The sequence below is a fragment of the Pleurodeles waltl genome, chromosome 9 (assembly GCF_031143425.1).
Source record: "Pleurodeles waltl isolate 20211129_DDA chromosome 9, aPleWal1.hap1.20221129, whole genome shotgun sequence".
Taxonomy (NCBI): Eukaryota; Metazoa; Chordata; class Amphibia; order Caudata; family Salamandridae; genus Pleurodeles; species Pleurodeles waltl.
In genome coordinates this window covers 1,163,512,596-1,163,530,631 of record NC_090448.1, presented here as the reverse complement: position 1 = coordinate 1,163,530,631, position 18,036 = coordinate 1,163,512,596, and the positions used below count along the sequence as shown (strand labels likewise).

Here is an 18,036-nt window from a genome sequence, read left to right as displayed (position 1 = left end):
AATGCTCCTAAATCCAGGATCTAAGGGCTCCCCTGAACCCAAATTGACAGATTCCTTGCGACCTTACAACGAAGGAGGACTGCTAAGCTGAAACCCCAGCAGAGAAGAAGGAAGATGAAAACTGACTTGGCCCCAGCCCTACTAACCTGTCTCCTTATTCAAAGAATCTGCATAAGAAAAGCGATGCATCCTGCTGGACCAGTGACCTCTGCCAAGCCTCCAGAGGACTGCCTCCACCACTAAGGACCAAGAACTCCAGAGGACAGCGGCCCTGTCCAAAAAGAAACTACACAAAGGACTCCAGAGAGTCCCCGGATCCATGAGTCCTGACCACGCTGCACCCAACGCCCACGGCCCATGTCCAGGTGTCCCAAACAACTAGAGATGATCCCCAGGTGATGCCGAGAAAGTGCTCACCCTGGGTTGCCCTCTCCTACCCCCCATGACGACTCCTGCAGTGTGAATCCAGAGGACACCTCTGGCCGCGAAAGCTCCAAACGAAGATATCCGACGCCTAAAGGTACAGTGCACCCTCAGCCCCCAGGCCTTGGAGAACCCGACCACCAATGCAGTAATGCTCATCAGACAGCCCTCCTACTTGTCCAGCCTGTGGTTTTCTCGATACGACCCCCTGGGCCCAGCCTGCAGCATCTAAGTGACCCCCACAGGGTCCCTTCATAGGAAAGCATTGGGAGCATGGCACTCTATTTGCACCCTGCACCCGGACGCCCCTGTGCCACTAAGGGTGTAAGTTTGGTGCCTACTTGTGGCCCCCCCAGTGCTCCTCCAAACCCCCCCAGGCCTGCCCTCTGAAGACACGGGTACTTACCTGCCAGAAGATCTGAAACCGAGTGCCCCCAGTCTCCATAGGAGCCCATGTTAAATTTGCCTCAACTTTGACCTCTGTACTCGTCCGGCCCTGTGTTGCTGATGGTGGGTTTTTGGGGTTATCTTGAACCCCTAGCTGTGGACTTCCTAACCCCCAGAGACTAGAACTGTAAGTGTGTACTTACCTGCAAAAACATACTAACTTTTCTTCCCCCTAGGAACTGTTCTGAAAATTGCAGTCAACTTTTAAAACAGATTATTGTCATTTTTTCAAAACCTGAATAACTTGCCGATTCCAATCAAAGTAATATTGATTCATATGTGAAATACTTATTTATTGATGTACTAACCTGCAACTTGAATCTTGTGGTTCTAGAAATAAATTAACAAAAGATATTTTTGCTATATAAAAACCATTGGTCTGGAGTTAAGTCATTTAGGGCCATATGTACGAAAGCTTTTTCCCATAGACACAGAATGGGTAGAATCCTTTCGTACATCTGGCCCTTAGTGTGTGCCGTTTTGATTTGTTTGTGTGTGTACAACAAATGCTTTGCATTACCCTCTGATAAACTTAACTGCTCAACCACACCACCGCAAAAGAGAGCATTAGTATTATCTACTTTAGCCTCTGTTAAGCCTCTGTATACAGGGCCCGCTTCCTACTGTGTGCATCTGTCTTTGTGACTGAATTGAGGTCTCGGTAGTCCACACAGAACTGAAGTTCTGGTTTGGCGCCTCGTGGGGCAGCCTTTGGTACCAATTCCACTGGGCTGGCCCAGGGACTGCTAGAGGTTTCTGTCACCCCTAAGGCTAGCATATTGGCAACTCTATCCTTGATGCTGGCCTTCACCCTGTCTGACAATCTATACATTTTGTTCTTTACAGGAGGACTGTCTCCTCTGTCAATATCATGGGCGCACAGGTGTGTGAGTCCAGGGGAGTGGGAAAACAGGGAGGAAAACTGCTCCAGTAACTGGTAACAGTCACTTTGCTGATCTAGGGTCAGGGAATCAGAGAGGTTGACACCCTCCACTGACCCATCAATTTCCTCTGCAGAGAGGAGATCAGGGAGGGGTTCACACTCCTCCTCCACTCCCTCATGTCTCACTAGGAGCATGTTGACTTCAGACCTCTCACAGTGAGGCTTCAGTCTGTTTACAGCACCCTTAGTAGGTTCTTAGGAGTCTGGAGGTCCACCAAGTATGGATGCTCCTTTATCTTGTACGGGCCAGTCCAGCGATCCTGGAGAGCTCCGGGCTCTGCTGGTACCATGACCTATACTTTGTTTCCAGGTTGAAACTCCCCCAGAGTGGCCTTCTGGTCGTGCAAGTGTTTCATTACCGCTAGACTGGCTTCAAGGTTACTTTTGACCTTCTTCCAGAAGCGGTGCATCTGATTGCGGAGGGCCAACAAGTAGCTGACCACATCCTGGGGAGGTTTACTGGGAGCTTTCTCCCACCCCTCCTTGGTTAACGGCCCCCTGACATGGTAGCCACAGAGAAGCTCAAAGAGACTAAATCCGACCCCCTCTGTAAACAAGGAGAAGGAATGGCCGGAGGATGTCCCACTTATGCCTCATGGTCTCAGGTAGGCCTGCAATCATACCCATCAAGGTCTTGTTGAACCTCTCAACTATCCCATTGGAATGAGGGTTCTAGGGTGTGGTGAACCTGTAGGTTACACCACGTGCATCCCACATGGACCTCATGTATGCAGACATGAAGTTAGTGCCTCTGTCAGACACTGTCTCTTTGGGGAAACCCAGATAGCAAAGATTTCCATCAAGGTTCTGGTCACCAGTGGTGCAGTCACCGTCCTCAGAGGGAGTGCGTCTGGGTAGTGGGTGGCATGGTCCACCAAGACCAAGATAAACCTGTTGCCTAGGGCTGTCTTGGGGTCCAATGGACCAATTACGTCAATGCCCACCCTTTCAAAGGGGGTGCCAACAATGGGGAGTGGGGTCAGGGGAGCCTTCAGCTTCTCTCTGACTTACCACTGGCCTGGCAAGTGGGACAGGACCTGCAGAATGCATCTGAGGCTGTCCTCATTCTGGGCCAATAAAAGTGGGTGACAAACTTGGCAAAGTTCTTGTCTTGCGCTAAATGTCCTCCCTGGGGTGGAGCCAAACCCAGTAGGAAGGCCCAGTAACACTGAGGAACCACCAGAACACATGCTGCCCCAGTATCCGGAGCCTTAGGCTCACTATATAGGAGATAATTCTCCCAGTAAAGCAGGTGGTCCCCAGAGGCTTCACCTGCTCCATGGACTGAGGCCTGTTGCCTCAAACCCTCAAGAGTGGGACACTCCTTCTGTGCTTTGCAGAATTCCTCCCTGGTGGGCTCACCGTCAACTTGCCAGCCAGTAAGCTCAGGTAGTTCCTTAGGGCCTCCTCCTCAGGGACCCCATCAACCTCCACTGTGGGAACTTCTGGGACTGGTTTCCCATTCCCCTTGCCCCTCTCCTTGGCAGCTATTGGACCATTCTTCCAGGCTCCAGGTGCCCTTGACTCCCCTTCTGGGCAGCCATGGACCGTGTGCTAATGCAGACCCACTCAGGCAATCCCATCATCTCCAAGTGAGATCTGAGCTCTACCTCTTTCAAGGTAGTGTGTTCTATGTCATCACCTAACAGACAATCTACAGGGATGGCCGGACTCACAGCTACTTTCAGAGTACCAGAGACCCCCGCCCCACACACTCAAAGGGAACCAGAGCCACTGGTAGATGGCTCTCTCTGTCTATGCTTCTGCGCCTATGACTTGATGGAATGTGTTGTTCGGTAGCACCTGACCTGCTGACACCAGCTGACCCTTGGCAGTAGTCATGCTAACTCCTGTGTCATGCAGAGCCTCTGCCCTGTTACCCATTAATGGTGATCCACTGCCTATACTTAGAAGTATTGGCAGGCACATGGGCTTTTGGCACCATATCTGCTCCCCCCAGGGCATATTTCTGATTATGAAAGTCTAATGTTAAAGTTGATTTGCTTTTAGAGGTATATTGTGTTTCTTTTAACAAAAATAGGGCACCAAAATTTGCAGATTACTGAAACAGACAGTGTTTGTGTGGTTAGTCACCCTTCTGGTAAGTCCATATGGTAGCTGACTTGCACCCTGGTAAGTCTTGTAAGGCGTCATGGGAGGAGATACAGATTTGTTTACCTACTGGAATTATGTACATAATTGCAACGCTGTGTGTAGCATGTAGTTGTAGATGCATTAAACTTTAATATAAATGCACTGGCTGGGCGTTGATTTATTGAATTGCATTGTTGTGTGTTCCTGAGTTCTGAGTTTCTAGTCTACACTACCTCCCAGATTCAGCCTAATACTGAGCTGCCCCACTGTTATGAAAGTAATATTCTAAAAGGATCACTTGGTCCCCATTTCGAGGGTCTACAGTACAGAGGCCACAGGACATGAGAAGTAAACACCCTCTCTGATACACTTAGGAAATTGTAACTCTGATTGCTCTGTTACTGCCAAAAATGGAATTCTCATAGGGCCTTCTGGGCATTGAATGTACCAGCGGGTGTATGTGATCAATAAAAGGCACCAGTTAAGACTGGAACCAGTTAAGGGTAGCCATGTTAATGACTGGAGAGGGTGCATGTGTCTAGGAAGGTCCTCGTGGCTTAAGCCCGAAGAATACAGAGCAGATAGGGTTAATCAAGGTCAGTGAAGTGTAGAAAGGATGCCTTTGTGTAGGGAAGGGACAGATAGGGGCAGGAATGGGGCATAGTTTCTATGAACACCAGCAAAGGTCAGATAGGGTGAGTGGGGAAAAGTAAAAGTGAGTTGCCTGCTGGGTCTCTGTACTCGATCGCCCTCTCCTCTGATGCTCTGCCCGCTTTGATAGCTTAGCGGGTGAAGTTACAAGTCTCCTGTGCCTGGTGCTGGGGGTTCTCCGTACAGTGACCCCTTTTCTTTTGCTCGGTCTGGTTTTTCTGTAGACTTGACAGGGTCTGTGAGGTGCGACCGGGGTGCCATGGTTCCTGTGGTGTTGGCAGTGCGCGTAGGTGTGCGCGTTCCTTTTCTTAGAGGACTTCCCTTCACTTCCTCTGCCAGCTTCACTGGAGAGCAGAGGGGAGGGCGGCGGGGATGAGGCACCTCTCTCTGCACCCTTGTGGATGCCAGGGCTCCCATGTATGCAGCTGAGGGTGTCGGTGGTGCGGGTGGGCGCTTGAGCTGGGTTCTGCACAGCATTGTATTCTCTCTACCCGGCTTCACTGTACATCCGAGAGGGGAGGGGCTGTGAGGGGTAAGGCAGCTTTCCGTTCGCGATCAGGGGTGCCAGGGCTCCCGACTCTGGTGCTGGGGGTGCCGGTGGGTGTTGGGGGGTCGGGTCCTCTATTTACCTTCTCTTCCTCTGCCCCGCGTCACTGTAGAGCAGGGAGGGGTGGGGGCTGTACATGAGAATTATCCTCCTCCTCTGGCTCCTCCAGTCTCTCCCTCTGTCAGTCTCTGCTCAAAGCAAACATGATGGCGGCGGCTCCCATCCAGCAGAACGGCACCCACAGCGGTGGGGGGGTGCCCATCGACCTGGACCCTCCCGACTCCAGGAAGAGGCCACTGGAGGCGCCCTCCGAGGCGGGCAGCACTAAGAGGACCAACACGGGCGGTGCGTACCTACTGGGGGCAGGGAGAGCGAGCCGGCGAGATCAGCACCCCTGCCCCAGCCAGTCACCCCAGGGGGCGCACCCTACCCCCAGCACACTGACAGCCCCATCAAAATGGCCACCCTCACACCCGTGCCCCTTCTAATAAAAGGCAAAAAGCCTCTGGCCAGGCGCTCAACCTGGATCTGGGCTTCTGGGGTTCGCCGCTCTCTGTGGGGGTAGCAGGGTCCAAGTTTTCGCCCCTACCCCAGAGAGCAAGTGCTGACGGACTGGTGCAGGTCCAGTGGTGGAAGATGAGTGCACTGCATGTCGGAGAAGGGGAGGGAGGACAGGGCTGGAGTTGTCAGATATAGCAGGAGCCAATGTGAAAACCCTGCTCTTTGCATCACTTCTCGCCCAAAACATTGCATCCTCCTGCTGCCTTGTTGACAAAAACGGCTCCTTACCCTACTCCTTTGCAGGGAAATAGAGAAGCCGAGTTAAAACATTATATTTCTATTTTCGGGGGGAGGCTGGGGGGTGGGGAGGGGGTGGGGGCTGGCTTCCAGGAGATGAGTTATAACAGTCCCACATCTCCCGTCCCCCGTATTGGAGACCTAACAATGCACCGATGCAGAGGTGAATTTACTTGCTCGGGATTTGCAAGCTCTCTCACTGGGTTGCTAGCCACAGCTAGTTTGGATGTGTTGTAACCACCTTCTCCAGCAACTCAGATGGACCTGCACTTTTATCATAAACTGTACAGGGATATTTATTTTCTGGAACATGTTGAGATTATACAAAGTTAGTTACATTGATTTATTTTGCTTTTCATTTCGGAAGCACGTGATATATTCTGGCTGCCGTTTTATTATAAGATGTGAATGTTTCTTTTTCCCCTCCCCCACACTAACGTTTTTCTCTCTCCCCCACCACCTCCACCCCTTCGCAAGGGGAGGGGTAAGTTTTGGACCATTTTCAGGTCACTATTTGCATTTTCTTTTTCCCAGTTCTAGTAGTTCTTGAGACGGGCGGGGGCTATGGTGAACCAAGGTGGGTGGAAATAGGAATCTGTAGGTTGTCATCTTTTAAAGTGTATTGCAATTAAGACATTTGATAATGAAAAAGGGAGAGTTAGATCGTGTCTTTAACGAGCTGAGAGGAGATCACGCCCGTCTAAGAAGATTTCAGGACTGCACACCCGGATTACTCCTGCGACTGATTCCACATTGTGCCGAAATCTTTTTTTGGCAATCGCCTGACGCCTAGAATAGAACATTTTAAGGACCCGTTTTGGGATTTTTCCAGACGCGGATATGTTGTACGCTTGAGGAAAGCCTCTGCAACATTGGCTTTCTTTTTGGTTTTACAAACTGCAATATGCCTCAAACTGTCGTATAGCAATCCAAGCTGGGTACATTTTTCAGGCGGTCACTGGACAATCTGGCATTTTTGCGAGGGTGCTGCTGTTTCACATGCATGCGATTTCGAGATGTTGTGTTCGGAAAGCATTTTTTGTGTGAAGCATCATTACGATTGTAGCGCGTTTGTACAGTAATTATATGTAATAAACTACATTACTGTCCTTTCATACCTGTTACCTTACGATATTGTCTTCATTTTCTTTTATGATTAAAACCATTTTAGAGGGTGTAGGCATGTGATAACAACATACACCTTGTGGGTATTTTTTCTATTTTTGTGTATTTCTGTATGTGGTTGACGCCGAGGTGCTAATCTGGGTGGAGTGGGGTCGACACCAATCTTGCCTAATACCGCTAACCCTCTGTACCTGTTGTTTGTTTTGTTTAGAAGATGGACAGTATTTCCTCAAGGTGCTCATCCCGAGTTATGCTGCTGGGTCCATCATTGGGAAAGGAGGACAGACTATAGTGCAGCTACAGAAGGAGACGGGAGCCACCATCAAGCTATCCAAGTCCAAAGACTTCTACCCAGGTAGGTGCCTGCTTCGCTCGCCGGGATCCCCAAGACTGCCTTGTTCTCTGAGTGAAGTAGCATGTGCAGTGCTTAGACTGCGCGGACAAGGACAGACAGCTTTACTGTCCCTTTCAGCCTACAGACTGGTGCCAGCAAGCTTATGTCACCCACTTGTAAAAGAATTCGACAAAAACTTGAATGCAGAGTTTGTTTAAATTGCAAGACCGGAGATTGCCAAAAAAGCAAATCTGTGCCCCCTTAATGCCGCATGCGTCATTGTGTTTTGGAAACGGAGCTGAGTAAATAAACGAGTATACGGCGCTTCCCAAACAATTGTACGTTCCCCGTTCTGCGCGCACTGCACGGTCCTCGGAAGAAAGGAAAGCATCAGCGCTGCCTCTCCCGAGCACTCTTTCATGCTTGTGTTTTAAAGATTGCTTTCCTTTGTTCTAAAGACCAAAGCGACTGCTGACAGTTCAAGGGAAGGGACCTTTTCTTGAGAAATGTTACACGCTTTAGCATTTCGGAAAGCGCCAGCCTTGTTTCCATCGCTGCACAGTTACAGTATGGAGTGTGCAATACACCCCTCCTAACAAAAGGCAAGGTTTCATTTTCCTCTTTGTGGCAGTCGTTTTCTGGCCAACAACGAGGGCGAATGAAGCCAGACTGGTGCTTTAAAGGCAGCTACCGGATTCTTGAGACTAACATCTTTGTGCCCGTGCGTGCTCCCAACGGATTTTCATTTTCTCGCACGCTAGCGCTGCGAATTCCACAATCGAGGGGCTGTGGGAGCTTGTATTTAGTGGGTGACTTTAGACCGCAGCAGGGTCCCTATCACGTTCACGGTGACCCACCATTGCTTTTGGAATGGGGGCGGGGAGGGCGAGTGCACTAAGCATAGCTGCAGGATTCCAGGGAGCTAATCACTTCCCGAGATGAATGAATTCCTTAAAACATCACAGGCGCCTGGTGCAACCAATACATTGTAGTGACAGATCTTCATAGTCGCATGTCTTGGGCGCGTTGTGACTCCTGTACAGCCCTATAGTTTGTAAATGCCCGGAGGTCGAGATTATGTGGCTCAGTGTTAGTACAACATGTCTTTAAATCACCTATCATCCCGTTTGTTGCCCCCCCAAAAAAAAGAAAAAAAAGCAATTCTACGTTTGTATGTTTTTCAAATCACATTATACAAATCAGTTATGTGGTGGCCCCTGAAATAGTTGCAAGCTATGACTAACAGAAGCAGATAATGGAATGGAAAACATAGAACAATTCCTGATGTAATAAGTGGGCAGTTCTGGGAATGAAGCAGCAAAGGCAAATTGAATTCACTGCTCCACAGATTAAAATGAAATGGCTTTTTCTGCATTATACATGAGCTAGTGTCAGATGTGTGGGGATGCGCTGGAAAATTGATGTTTGTGAAGGATAATCCAGATTGCTAATTAAATGTCTTGTTCCCTTTTATGTGGTGTAAATAGAGTGGCTTCAGAGTGTGGGCATCTGGGGCTGTTTTTTCCTAATCCTATTTTCACTGTGGTTTGTTTCTTGACATTTGTATCTTTTTCAGTTTATTCTTGAGCACGTTGAAGTAACATAAAATCTGCAGCTGCTTCTTAAATATTAATGTACTTTTTTTATGTTACTTGGGCAGTTTCACTACTTAACGCCTTTGCTGCTTTGTAAACGTTCACAGTTTGGGCAGATGTTAGATGACGCACAGGGACATAACATGGTTTGCCTAGCAATACACAGCGCTTTTAAGCGGGGAAGTCTAAATTAGAACCTATATCTTCTGGATTCACAGTGTTCCCAGGTGTTCTTCCTCATGAGTAATGACTATGACAGTCTCCCCATGGTCGCATGCAGAGCATTGAACAATGATGGCAGTCCTATAAATTCTGAGCAAAGTGTGATAGCGATTTGTGAGAGGCAGCTAACATGTGAAAACGTATGCAAGTGACAAAATGAAATTAGACTGATATTTCTTATAGAGTGCTCACTAAAGTAGATCATCTGTTAATGTTTCCCTCTGATCCACGCCCGCTGCGCTTCAGCGAAAATTGAAAGCAATCTGGCTTTGAACAGTTTTCTGTGGTATCTGTGGGACTTGGAAAGTTGAAGCCTTGCACTGTCCTTGCACATTTGTTTCAATTAGACCAATCGAAGACAACTAAAGGTCCAAGTTTAGATATTTTGGACTTCTGAGCTAGAGGTGACTGAACCAGAAGTGGAATGAATTCTGAAGTGCACCTCTTTAGAAGACTCGACTTGTTTGTACGAGGACATACAGATGTGGTATCTGGGTCTCAAAATCTGTTCTGTCACAATGCATATGTGATAAAATTGCCAGCTAATATCATCCAGACCTGTAGCTGGATGTCTGTGGAGGAGTTTGTTCTGTATGAGCCTAATCTCAATCCCTAGGTGTTAGGGCCAGTTCATAAAAACGAGGAAGACAGTGCCGAACTACAGCTGTAATGAGCACTGTTTCCCACATTTTTGACATTAATAGAGTCCTCTGCTCAGTTCCCTGGGAAACTGCTTCCATTCTCATTTCACTAGTGTATGTTTGTCGGCTGTAACTGTTGATTGACTGTGGAACAGAACATTTTCAGGCCTAGTGTCAGACTAAACGTACAATTGCCATTTATGTTTTTCTCTGTTTCAAGTGAAAGCAGTTCTTAAGTAAAGAGATCCATCCCCCCACTCCTTGAGCATACTGGTGTGTTTGATGCACCTTCCAAACGCAGTGCTTCTTCAAGCGTGCTTGAAGCAGATTTAAGTTAAGAATTGTAGAGCCAGTGGGGAAAAGCATTGCAAATGTTTATTCATATTTGGAAAAATAGGGTTTTGAGTATTTACATTGTCTGTGCCTCCATTACAGTGATTTGTAAGGCGAGTGTTTGTTGCACTGCACATTTAATTAAATGTTTGTCTCCATAACGGTGATGTGTAATTTTAGAAATAACAGTGAAAGAGTTGGAAGTGAGCCAGGCCTGAGTAGGGAATGCCTGGTTAGTGGGTGGTCTTTGGGAGGGAGAGCAGGACTAGAATACCTTGATAAGATTTTGAGACAGTGCCGAAATGCTGAGCTAAAGGAACTTGAAGATCAGCAATATTTCTAAATTTCATAATTTGAAAGCCTATATTTGGTGGTAGATGGTTGAGGAGTAACATATCTATTCCCACATCTCTATAGGAAGTTGCACTGACCAGTGGCTTAATCTTCCATGCTGTTGTTCTCGCGGCTCTTTCTTTCTGTTTCTACTGTGCTTATATCTCTCCACTAGGGCTCACACATTTATATATTTCAGTCACGAAACAAGCTTATCTAGGGGACTATAAGCTATCACTCTAGCAATTTGGTCATGTGTGGGAGTTTGTAATATAAATAAGGTTTACTAGATACACAGCCAATAATTTAGCCGGTTGATCACATCTCCTCTCTACGTTTTGTAGATGGTATCTCAGCATATAGAAGGTCAAAAGAGGCAATATTATTTTAGTGAAATAGAATATAGTGTACAAAACGTCAACCTTTGAGAATAGTATCTGCAGTGGAGCTGCACGGCCTGCATTAGTCTTTATTAACCACTGAATTGATTCAAATCTGTGGACATTTGTAAAGTGCCTAAGCCTACTAGATTCGGTGCCACCCTAACTATGTTTTCAGAGAGAGACATTAATTTCTGAACAAGGAGGGCTTCATTGCTTGTTGGAAGCTATTGTATTTAATATCATGCACATGGCTCAGTAGTCTGATTCCATGACCACATCTTTTTAATTTTGTGGCTTCTGTGTGCTTAGACAGGTTGCTGTTCAAGACTGTGATTTCCCTTTTTGTGGCTTTTCTTTCGGCAAAAAAACAAGATCTCTGGTTTCACTTCATTCTATCCCATTTAGTACGAACCATATGTTCCTTGTCGCAAGACGGGCTGAGCTGTCTGCAGGATGAGTGGAAAACGTCTCACAGTTTTATATCAACAGTGAATGATTTCCATTCTGTTTGGAACTGGGCATTGATACTGTCATTTCTTCTCAATGGATCTTCCTAGGTTAAATGCTAAATCCCCCAACTAGTCTTTTTGTCATAGTGAGGACCATGGTGCTACTTCAGTTGGGCGCAAGCAAAAGTACTTTCTTTTAGGGTAAAACGACTTATGCTGATTGCATACTGTCAGGTTTAAGCACTTTGTAAATGAGTGAAAAAATAAATTAATATTTTAATTTTAGTCTGTGGATTTTGCTTGCATCTCTTCAAAATGAGCCTGGTCTTTGCCATTGGATATGAACTGCAGAGTGGAATTTTCTGGAGTGCTTGATTGCTTGGATGTGTGTGCTGCAAAGGGGGCTTAAAGCACACTTGTCATTCACATAGGCATACAAGCATAATATTGAGAAGGAGAAACTAATCATTATAAGATGAAGACCTATTTTATAACTGATTCTCCAAGTACGTGCTGCACATTTTTAACCAAAAAATAACTGATGTTAAAAATCAAATATTAATGATCTTCAAAGACTTTCGTGATTTAAGAGTATTGATGGGTCAGAAACAGACTTGCATTAATTTGTGAAGTTCTACAGACAACTAAAAAAGAGATATATTTGTGTTTCTCTGAAAAATACAGATTGACAAAACATTTTATAATGTGAATTAATTCTGTTGGTTTCAGGGTCATGGTAAATATTGACTATCTCAGCAGACCAGCCCAAACTGCGTAGGGACATGCACTCTAAATTAAGAGAAATGCTTTTGCATACAATATGTTTTTCAAAGAAATGCCTGGCCATTTGTATACTTCCTAAGTGCTTTTGTTGTTGATGAGGAAAGTGATGCACACGGAGATAGTGATGTTTCCAGGTTCATGCAATACTTTCAGTTGGGAAAGCAGAACCAAAGTAAAACTCCATGTCTTGCAATTAGGCCCCCAGATATCCTCCTCTATCATACTGGACCAGAATAGTAGTAAGCAGCCTCTCACAACGGTACTGAATAATATGTAAGTAGGATATCTAGAAAGTGACTCAATACTTGGAAAATAAAACTAGTACTGACAGGGCCAGTAGGTCTTACGTTGCAAGCTTGTGTGGTGAATCTTTTAAAATAAGTATTGAATGAATATGCAAGAAAAAGACAAAAATAAAACGTCTTGCACTTATATTTGGCAGACATAAGCTTACAATAAAAATTTTAACAAAATAACAATAAAATATTATTTTAATTACAAGGTGTGGGCGCCTCGTAGCAAGCGTTCTTGGAAGAAGTAAAGAAATCAATCTTTGTTGTAATGTACGTCACATGAGAAAATGGTTCTTATTGGCAAGAAAAAAATGTTTTTCTGGCTTTGAATTAATGCAGACTGAAGACATAGGGCCTGATTCCAACCTGTGAAGAGGGGATTCCTCGTCACAAACGTGACGGATATCCGTCCGCCGTATTGCAAGTTCCATAGGATATAATGGAACTTATAATACGACTGGCGGCCCATCCATCGCATTTGTGACGGAGGAATCCCCTCCGTCAAGTCGTAATCAGGCCCATATTCTAATTAAAAAAGAATGATTAAAAATACAGAGGGGAAAGAAGGGAAATGAAAAAAAAACAGCCTCAGTAAAGCGTTAGGACACACATTCCATCCACCACCATACCTACTCCCATACTGAAGTTCACCTCTTCTTAGGCAGATGTGCGCAAGTGATCAAGCACAAGGCCTCCGCAGTGCAACAGAATCAGTGGCCATTGTCCATGCTCCACTAAACGGCGAATAGCTCTGAAATGTGAATGAGAGTTGAACAAGCAATGGGTGAAGAGGGCGGACTAGAAGCCGTTCTGTGTATGGTAGCTTTTCGGAATATTGTTGCCCGAAACATCATGTGACATAAATATCATGTCCTATTCTGTGGAAACATTCTGTCATTCGGTGCAGCTTTTCCACCATTAACTCCAGGAGATATATTTGCAAACGTTCTTAGGGCTCAATATTAATGTCAAAAGATATTCTGACAATAAAGATATGCTACCATATACCGCGAATGTCTGTTTTATTTATAGATCTTTTTTATGGGACGAAATTGAGGAGGCAGCTACAGCTGTGTCTAGGGTGGACGTAAAAAAGTCCCTGCAGTAATCCGGTGAGAAGTGTTCGTGCGCTAGTTTTGAAAAGCTGAAAGTTGTTAGATGTCCCCTACTTGCAGTCACACAGGGCGCAAGACATTTATTGTACCCCAACGGTGAGCCAGAATACCGCGCAGTATTCAAGTGCCGCAACGACTTACAGAACCTGGAGAAAGAGGCAATGTTGGCACTGCTCACTGTTTCTTGTAGCACCCTTAAAAATACCCTCTCAACACTTACTGTCGTCTGTGAATTGTGAGATGTTTGCAGTCTGTTTGTTTTCTCCCACTTTTACATAGTTCGGCGGTTTTCGGTGTTTAACATTTCTATTTTGCTTTCTGGTCAAACTCAATACTGAGGGCTTCCGGCGCCGAGCCCTATTCTGCTGGCAAAGGTGGACAAGCACCTTGTGAGAGATCCCACACCGAGTTCCTGCGCGTGCCTTAATAGCTATATATAAACTTCCAAGGGCACGTGGACCAGACAAGGTAGTAGTGGAACAGTAACATTTCCGAGTCTTCGAAGCAGTGCTTAAACTGTTACCTCTCTTATAACGTGGAGGGAATTCTCTTCTGAGGCACACGCTGCATATTAAGCCACATCTAGGCCATTTTCATTCTTATAATACATTTACGGAAGACAATATTTTTCGAAAGAAGCGATCTATTAAACATTTTGTAGTGCACACTGATGAGCTTTGCCTCTCCGGCAGGTGTATGTCATACATTCAAAACACACTATGACAACATCGTGGAAAGCAGACACGCCGCCCCCCCCCCATTAAAATGTATAATTCCACCCAACTATAGTCTCCTGACCAAGAAAACGAGTTTGCTTGTGCATATATATATATATATATATATATGTATATATATATATATATATATATATATATATATATATATATATATATATGTATGTAAATATATATATGGAATCTGTGAACTGTCCTGTAAATTAGTTTCCTCAAGAATTTTTCTATCTAGGCCTATTGCTAGACTAACCATATAAAGCAGTGGTTCCCAACCTTTTGACTTCTGTGGACCCCTACCTTATCAATACTGGAACCCGGGCACCCCCACTCAATCATTTCTGGAATCTGGGGACCCCCCACCGAGACATTACTGAAAGCTGGGGACATAATCTGTTAGTATTATTTAATTTTCTAATCAGTCGGGACACCCTTGAGGAGGCTTTGCGGACCCCCAGGGGTCCCCGGACCACAGGTTGGGAACTACTGATGTAAAGGGTCTGCACTCATGCAGGAGACAGGAAACTCAATTCGAAGCTTACATATTCCAGTTCTCTTCCCGTTAGGAAATGGCATGGCATTGGAACTCTAAAATAAAAGTGGAAGTGCTCATTTTGTGAGCTCAATGCACATATAACATTTCCTTTTTGATTATGCCAGCATATCTTGGTAAATGTTTTATGGCACTTTGATTTCACTATGGTGGAAGGGCTGACATAGTTTCGTTTGGTAATTGTATTTGAATTCGGAGTATTTTTGATTGAATGGCGTGGTGGATAGAACCATAGATATAAGGTGTATAATTATAGTATAATTTGTGTTAAGCCTGCCAAAAGATCACATGACAGCAATAATGTAAAAAGTGCAATCTTAGTGTCTGCATGAGATGAGACAAACCATTTACATTCATGTTATATTTCAAGTGTGTGAAGTGTTAGCCATGTGGGGATTCTGGAATGCATTTCTGTATTTATTTTTCAATTTACTGAGGCATGAACCAGGCCCCACTGGGCATCAGAGCGCTCTACAACCATTACACAAGATTACATAATTTTGCCTTGGGGCCTGTTTCATGCCGTTGTTATACTGAGGCAGTTAAGTGTTCGAAGATACTAGGAGAGAAAGAATAGCAACATCAGCTCTGCTCTTTTAGGTGCATAACGTCAGCGTCACAGTAAGTGACACAGCATATCTGATGAGTGTTTAGATAGCAGTGAGACATGATTCATTGATTTACCTCAGTCATGCACATGCATCTCCACATGGAGTGGACACAGAAGTGCGTGGAATAGTAATATTTCTGAGTCTTTGAAGCAGTGCTCAGTTACCTCTCAGACAACACAGATTGAATTCTCTTCTGTAGCAGACACTGCATAGTAAGTCACATTTAGGCCATTTTCATTTCTAGAACACATATATTTAAGAAAGAAGCAACATGCTGATCTGTTAAACTTTTTGTAGTGCACCCTGATGCGCTCAGCTTCGCTCGCTGACTGGTCTACGTGATAGATTCATAAGGTCGTATGGCAGCAGAAGGACACTCTTTCGCCACTTGAACATGGTATAATGACACTGGCATTAAAAGGGTTTTTTCCTTGGTTGCCTAACCATTTAGGAGAAACTGACAAGTTAGCAGCCCTCATAAGTTGCAATTCTTTTTCTCCCTATTGACAGGGCCATGTACAGCACTCCAGTGCCTTACTAAATAAACAAAGCAGAAGAGCATTAACATGAATTAAAAAAGAATTTCTTGAGTTGATTTTATTTCCTTTCTCACAATTGTGATTGAATGTAGCATCTCTCTCTGGTTGTATCCTACCCACATATCCGGCTACTTACCTCATGAGCACTTCTACAAAGGGGTCTCCTTGTATGGGTCTTATGCAGCTCAGTAACTTCAGAAGATGTGGTTTCTAGTGCTTTCCTAAAGCAAGTCAGGTTAGGAGAATATTTTAGCAATTCTCTGAGGGAACTACAGATCTTATTTACTTTCAGAAGTAGCTGTTTGCGCTTTATAAGTTGTCTCAGTCAATCAGTCAGGAAGCTGGGGCTGAGGAAGAAAAATCTCTGCACCCTTAATTTCAAGGTTGACTTGTGGGACTCTAAAAAATAATTTGTCCTGACTTCTGAGATTTTATTTTATGTCGCAGGAGTGGAAGATTTTGCTGGATAGATAGAAATGGACCAAGTGCATGCATACATCCAGCAGAAGTATATACATATAAACACCCAGCAGCCGAGTTTGAATAAGATTCCATCGTATAACTGGTAACCAGTGAAGAGATTTGTAAAAGCTATTATAACGTGATCACTTCTATTCAAACCTCAGGTCAGTTTGAGTGAGAAATTATCGGCGATCTGCAACCGATTGCACTGTGAAGCTGGAAGGTCATTGTAGATACAGTTACGCTAATGTGGTCTCAATTATTAACAGCCCCCACCATTGCTTGGTGCAAGAGAACAAATGCATGGCGTGACTCACCTTTGCTTGATGGAGGTAGTAACTCTTCTTTACAAGCCCTCGCTTACCAAGGGACATGTTTTGTGTCAAAGATTGGCCTTAGATACTGGCTCTGTCTTTTGGACAAAACTGTCCTCAAGGGAAAGTTGCTAGGAAGATGGCCCTCTCCTTGGTTGAAGGGATGATTGTAAAGGTTTAGGAATAGGTGAAGTTCATTAAGAATTCATGAGCTTTAATGTCCTCCAGTACTAATATTCTACATACTTAGGTGTTTTTTATGACACAAAATGCAGTGGTATACAAACACATGTGTCACAGGGATTGCCAAGGAATACAGAGTTCATCATCATAATGATATCCCTCAATCCACTCTGTGGAGCTTTACTTTGTGAATGGTACTAGGAGTATGAGGCATGGAAGACCAAATTATGCAGCAAGGTTATTTAATTTATGTCTAAACAAAAATTGAAAATTATGTGTCACATATTTTATCTAGAAACAAGATTATTTGTTAAATCTAAAGAATAGGCAGCAAATGATATGGTAACTGCGATAAATCTATAATTATGTGGTACACTTTTCACCATTCTATCGCTTCCATCCACAGGCCTTCACCAGTGTCCATTGTTATATAAACAAATTGTTCATACCAACTAAACATTCTAAGCAGTTTTATCAAGCTAAGTGCCCAACACAAATACGTAATATAAAACTGCATAACTAGTAATGTGTAATATGGTCCTATGTGGCCATCTCTGGGCTCTCACAAAGATAGTCATACACAGCACAAGTTCTCCTTAATGGGATCCTCATTAATATTCAACACATAGCCTATCATTGCATTTGTAGATGTTCGTATGTGTAATACATTTGATCGTCTTTTAATAAGAGAAAACCATTTTGCAAACATTTTCTGTCGTGTTAGATTTTTTGTTTTGTAATGGTTGAGTTTAGATTAAAGTTTAGACAAATAACCGGAACCAACACAACCAGCTCTTATAAATGTGTCCCTTAAAAAGTAAAACAAAATATGAGAGTGAAGTTGGTCATTTGAAACCTGATTGAAGACAAATATAATATTATGCATTTTACACTTCAGGCTGCTCCAGAGTCACAGGATCTAGTGCACTATTAGCTCAAACCACCCCTACCTACTCTTATAGCCTCTGGGCGTAAATAAGAGAGACCAAGACGAAAGGAGTAGCATAAAGTTACCTTTATGCTTACTCTATTCTAGTCTGTTGGATCCCTCCTCCTTGTCCATACTCCTCGGTCCCTGAAAAGAGCTATCATAGCTGTAGGCCCGCTTTTAAAGAGAGAACCGGCATAGACAAT

The 18,036-nt window shown here is 44.5% G+C and overlaps 1 protein-coding gene across 5 annotated transcripts in view; it reads left to right on the top strand.

The window, feature by feature from the left end:
* Positions 1-4,892: 4,892 nt before the first annotated feature.
* The window catches only part of NOVA1 (NOVA alternative splicing regulator 1), a 406,071-nt gene continuing 392,927 nt past the window's right edge, over positions 4,893-18,036 (top strand). The window contains exons 1-2 of one of the 5 annotated variants that reach the window (XM_069209046.1): positions 4,893-5,450; positions 7,240-7,383. In XM_069209046.1, the coding sequence (XP_069065147.1) occupies positions 5,309-5,450; positions 7,240-7,383 (286 nt within the window). In that variant the 5' untranslated portion in view covers positions 4,893-5,308. Of the gene's footprint in view, positions 5,451-6,033; positions 6,232-6,432; positions 6,481-7,239; positions 7,384-18,036 lie in introns of those variants that run through there. The other 4 variants (XM_069209044.1, XM_069209045.1, XM_069209049.1 and 1 more) reach the window with 4 other exon arrangements.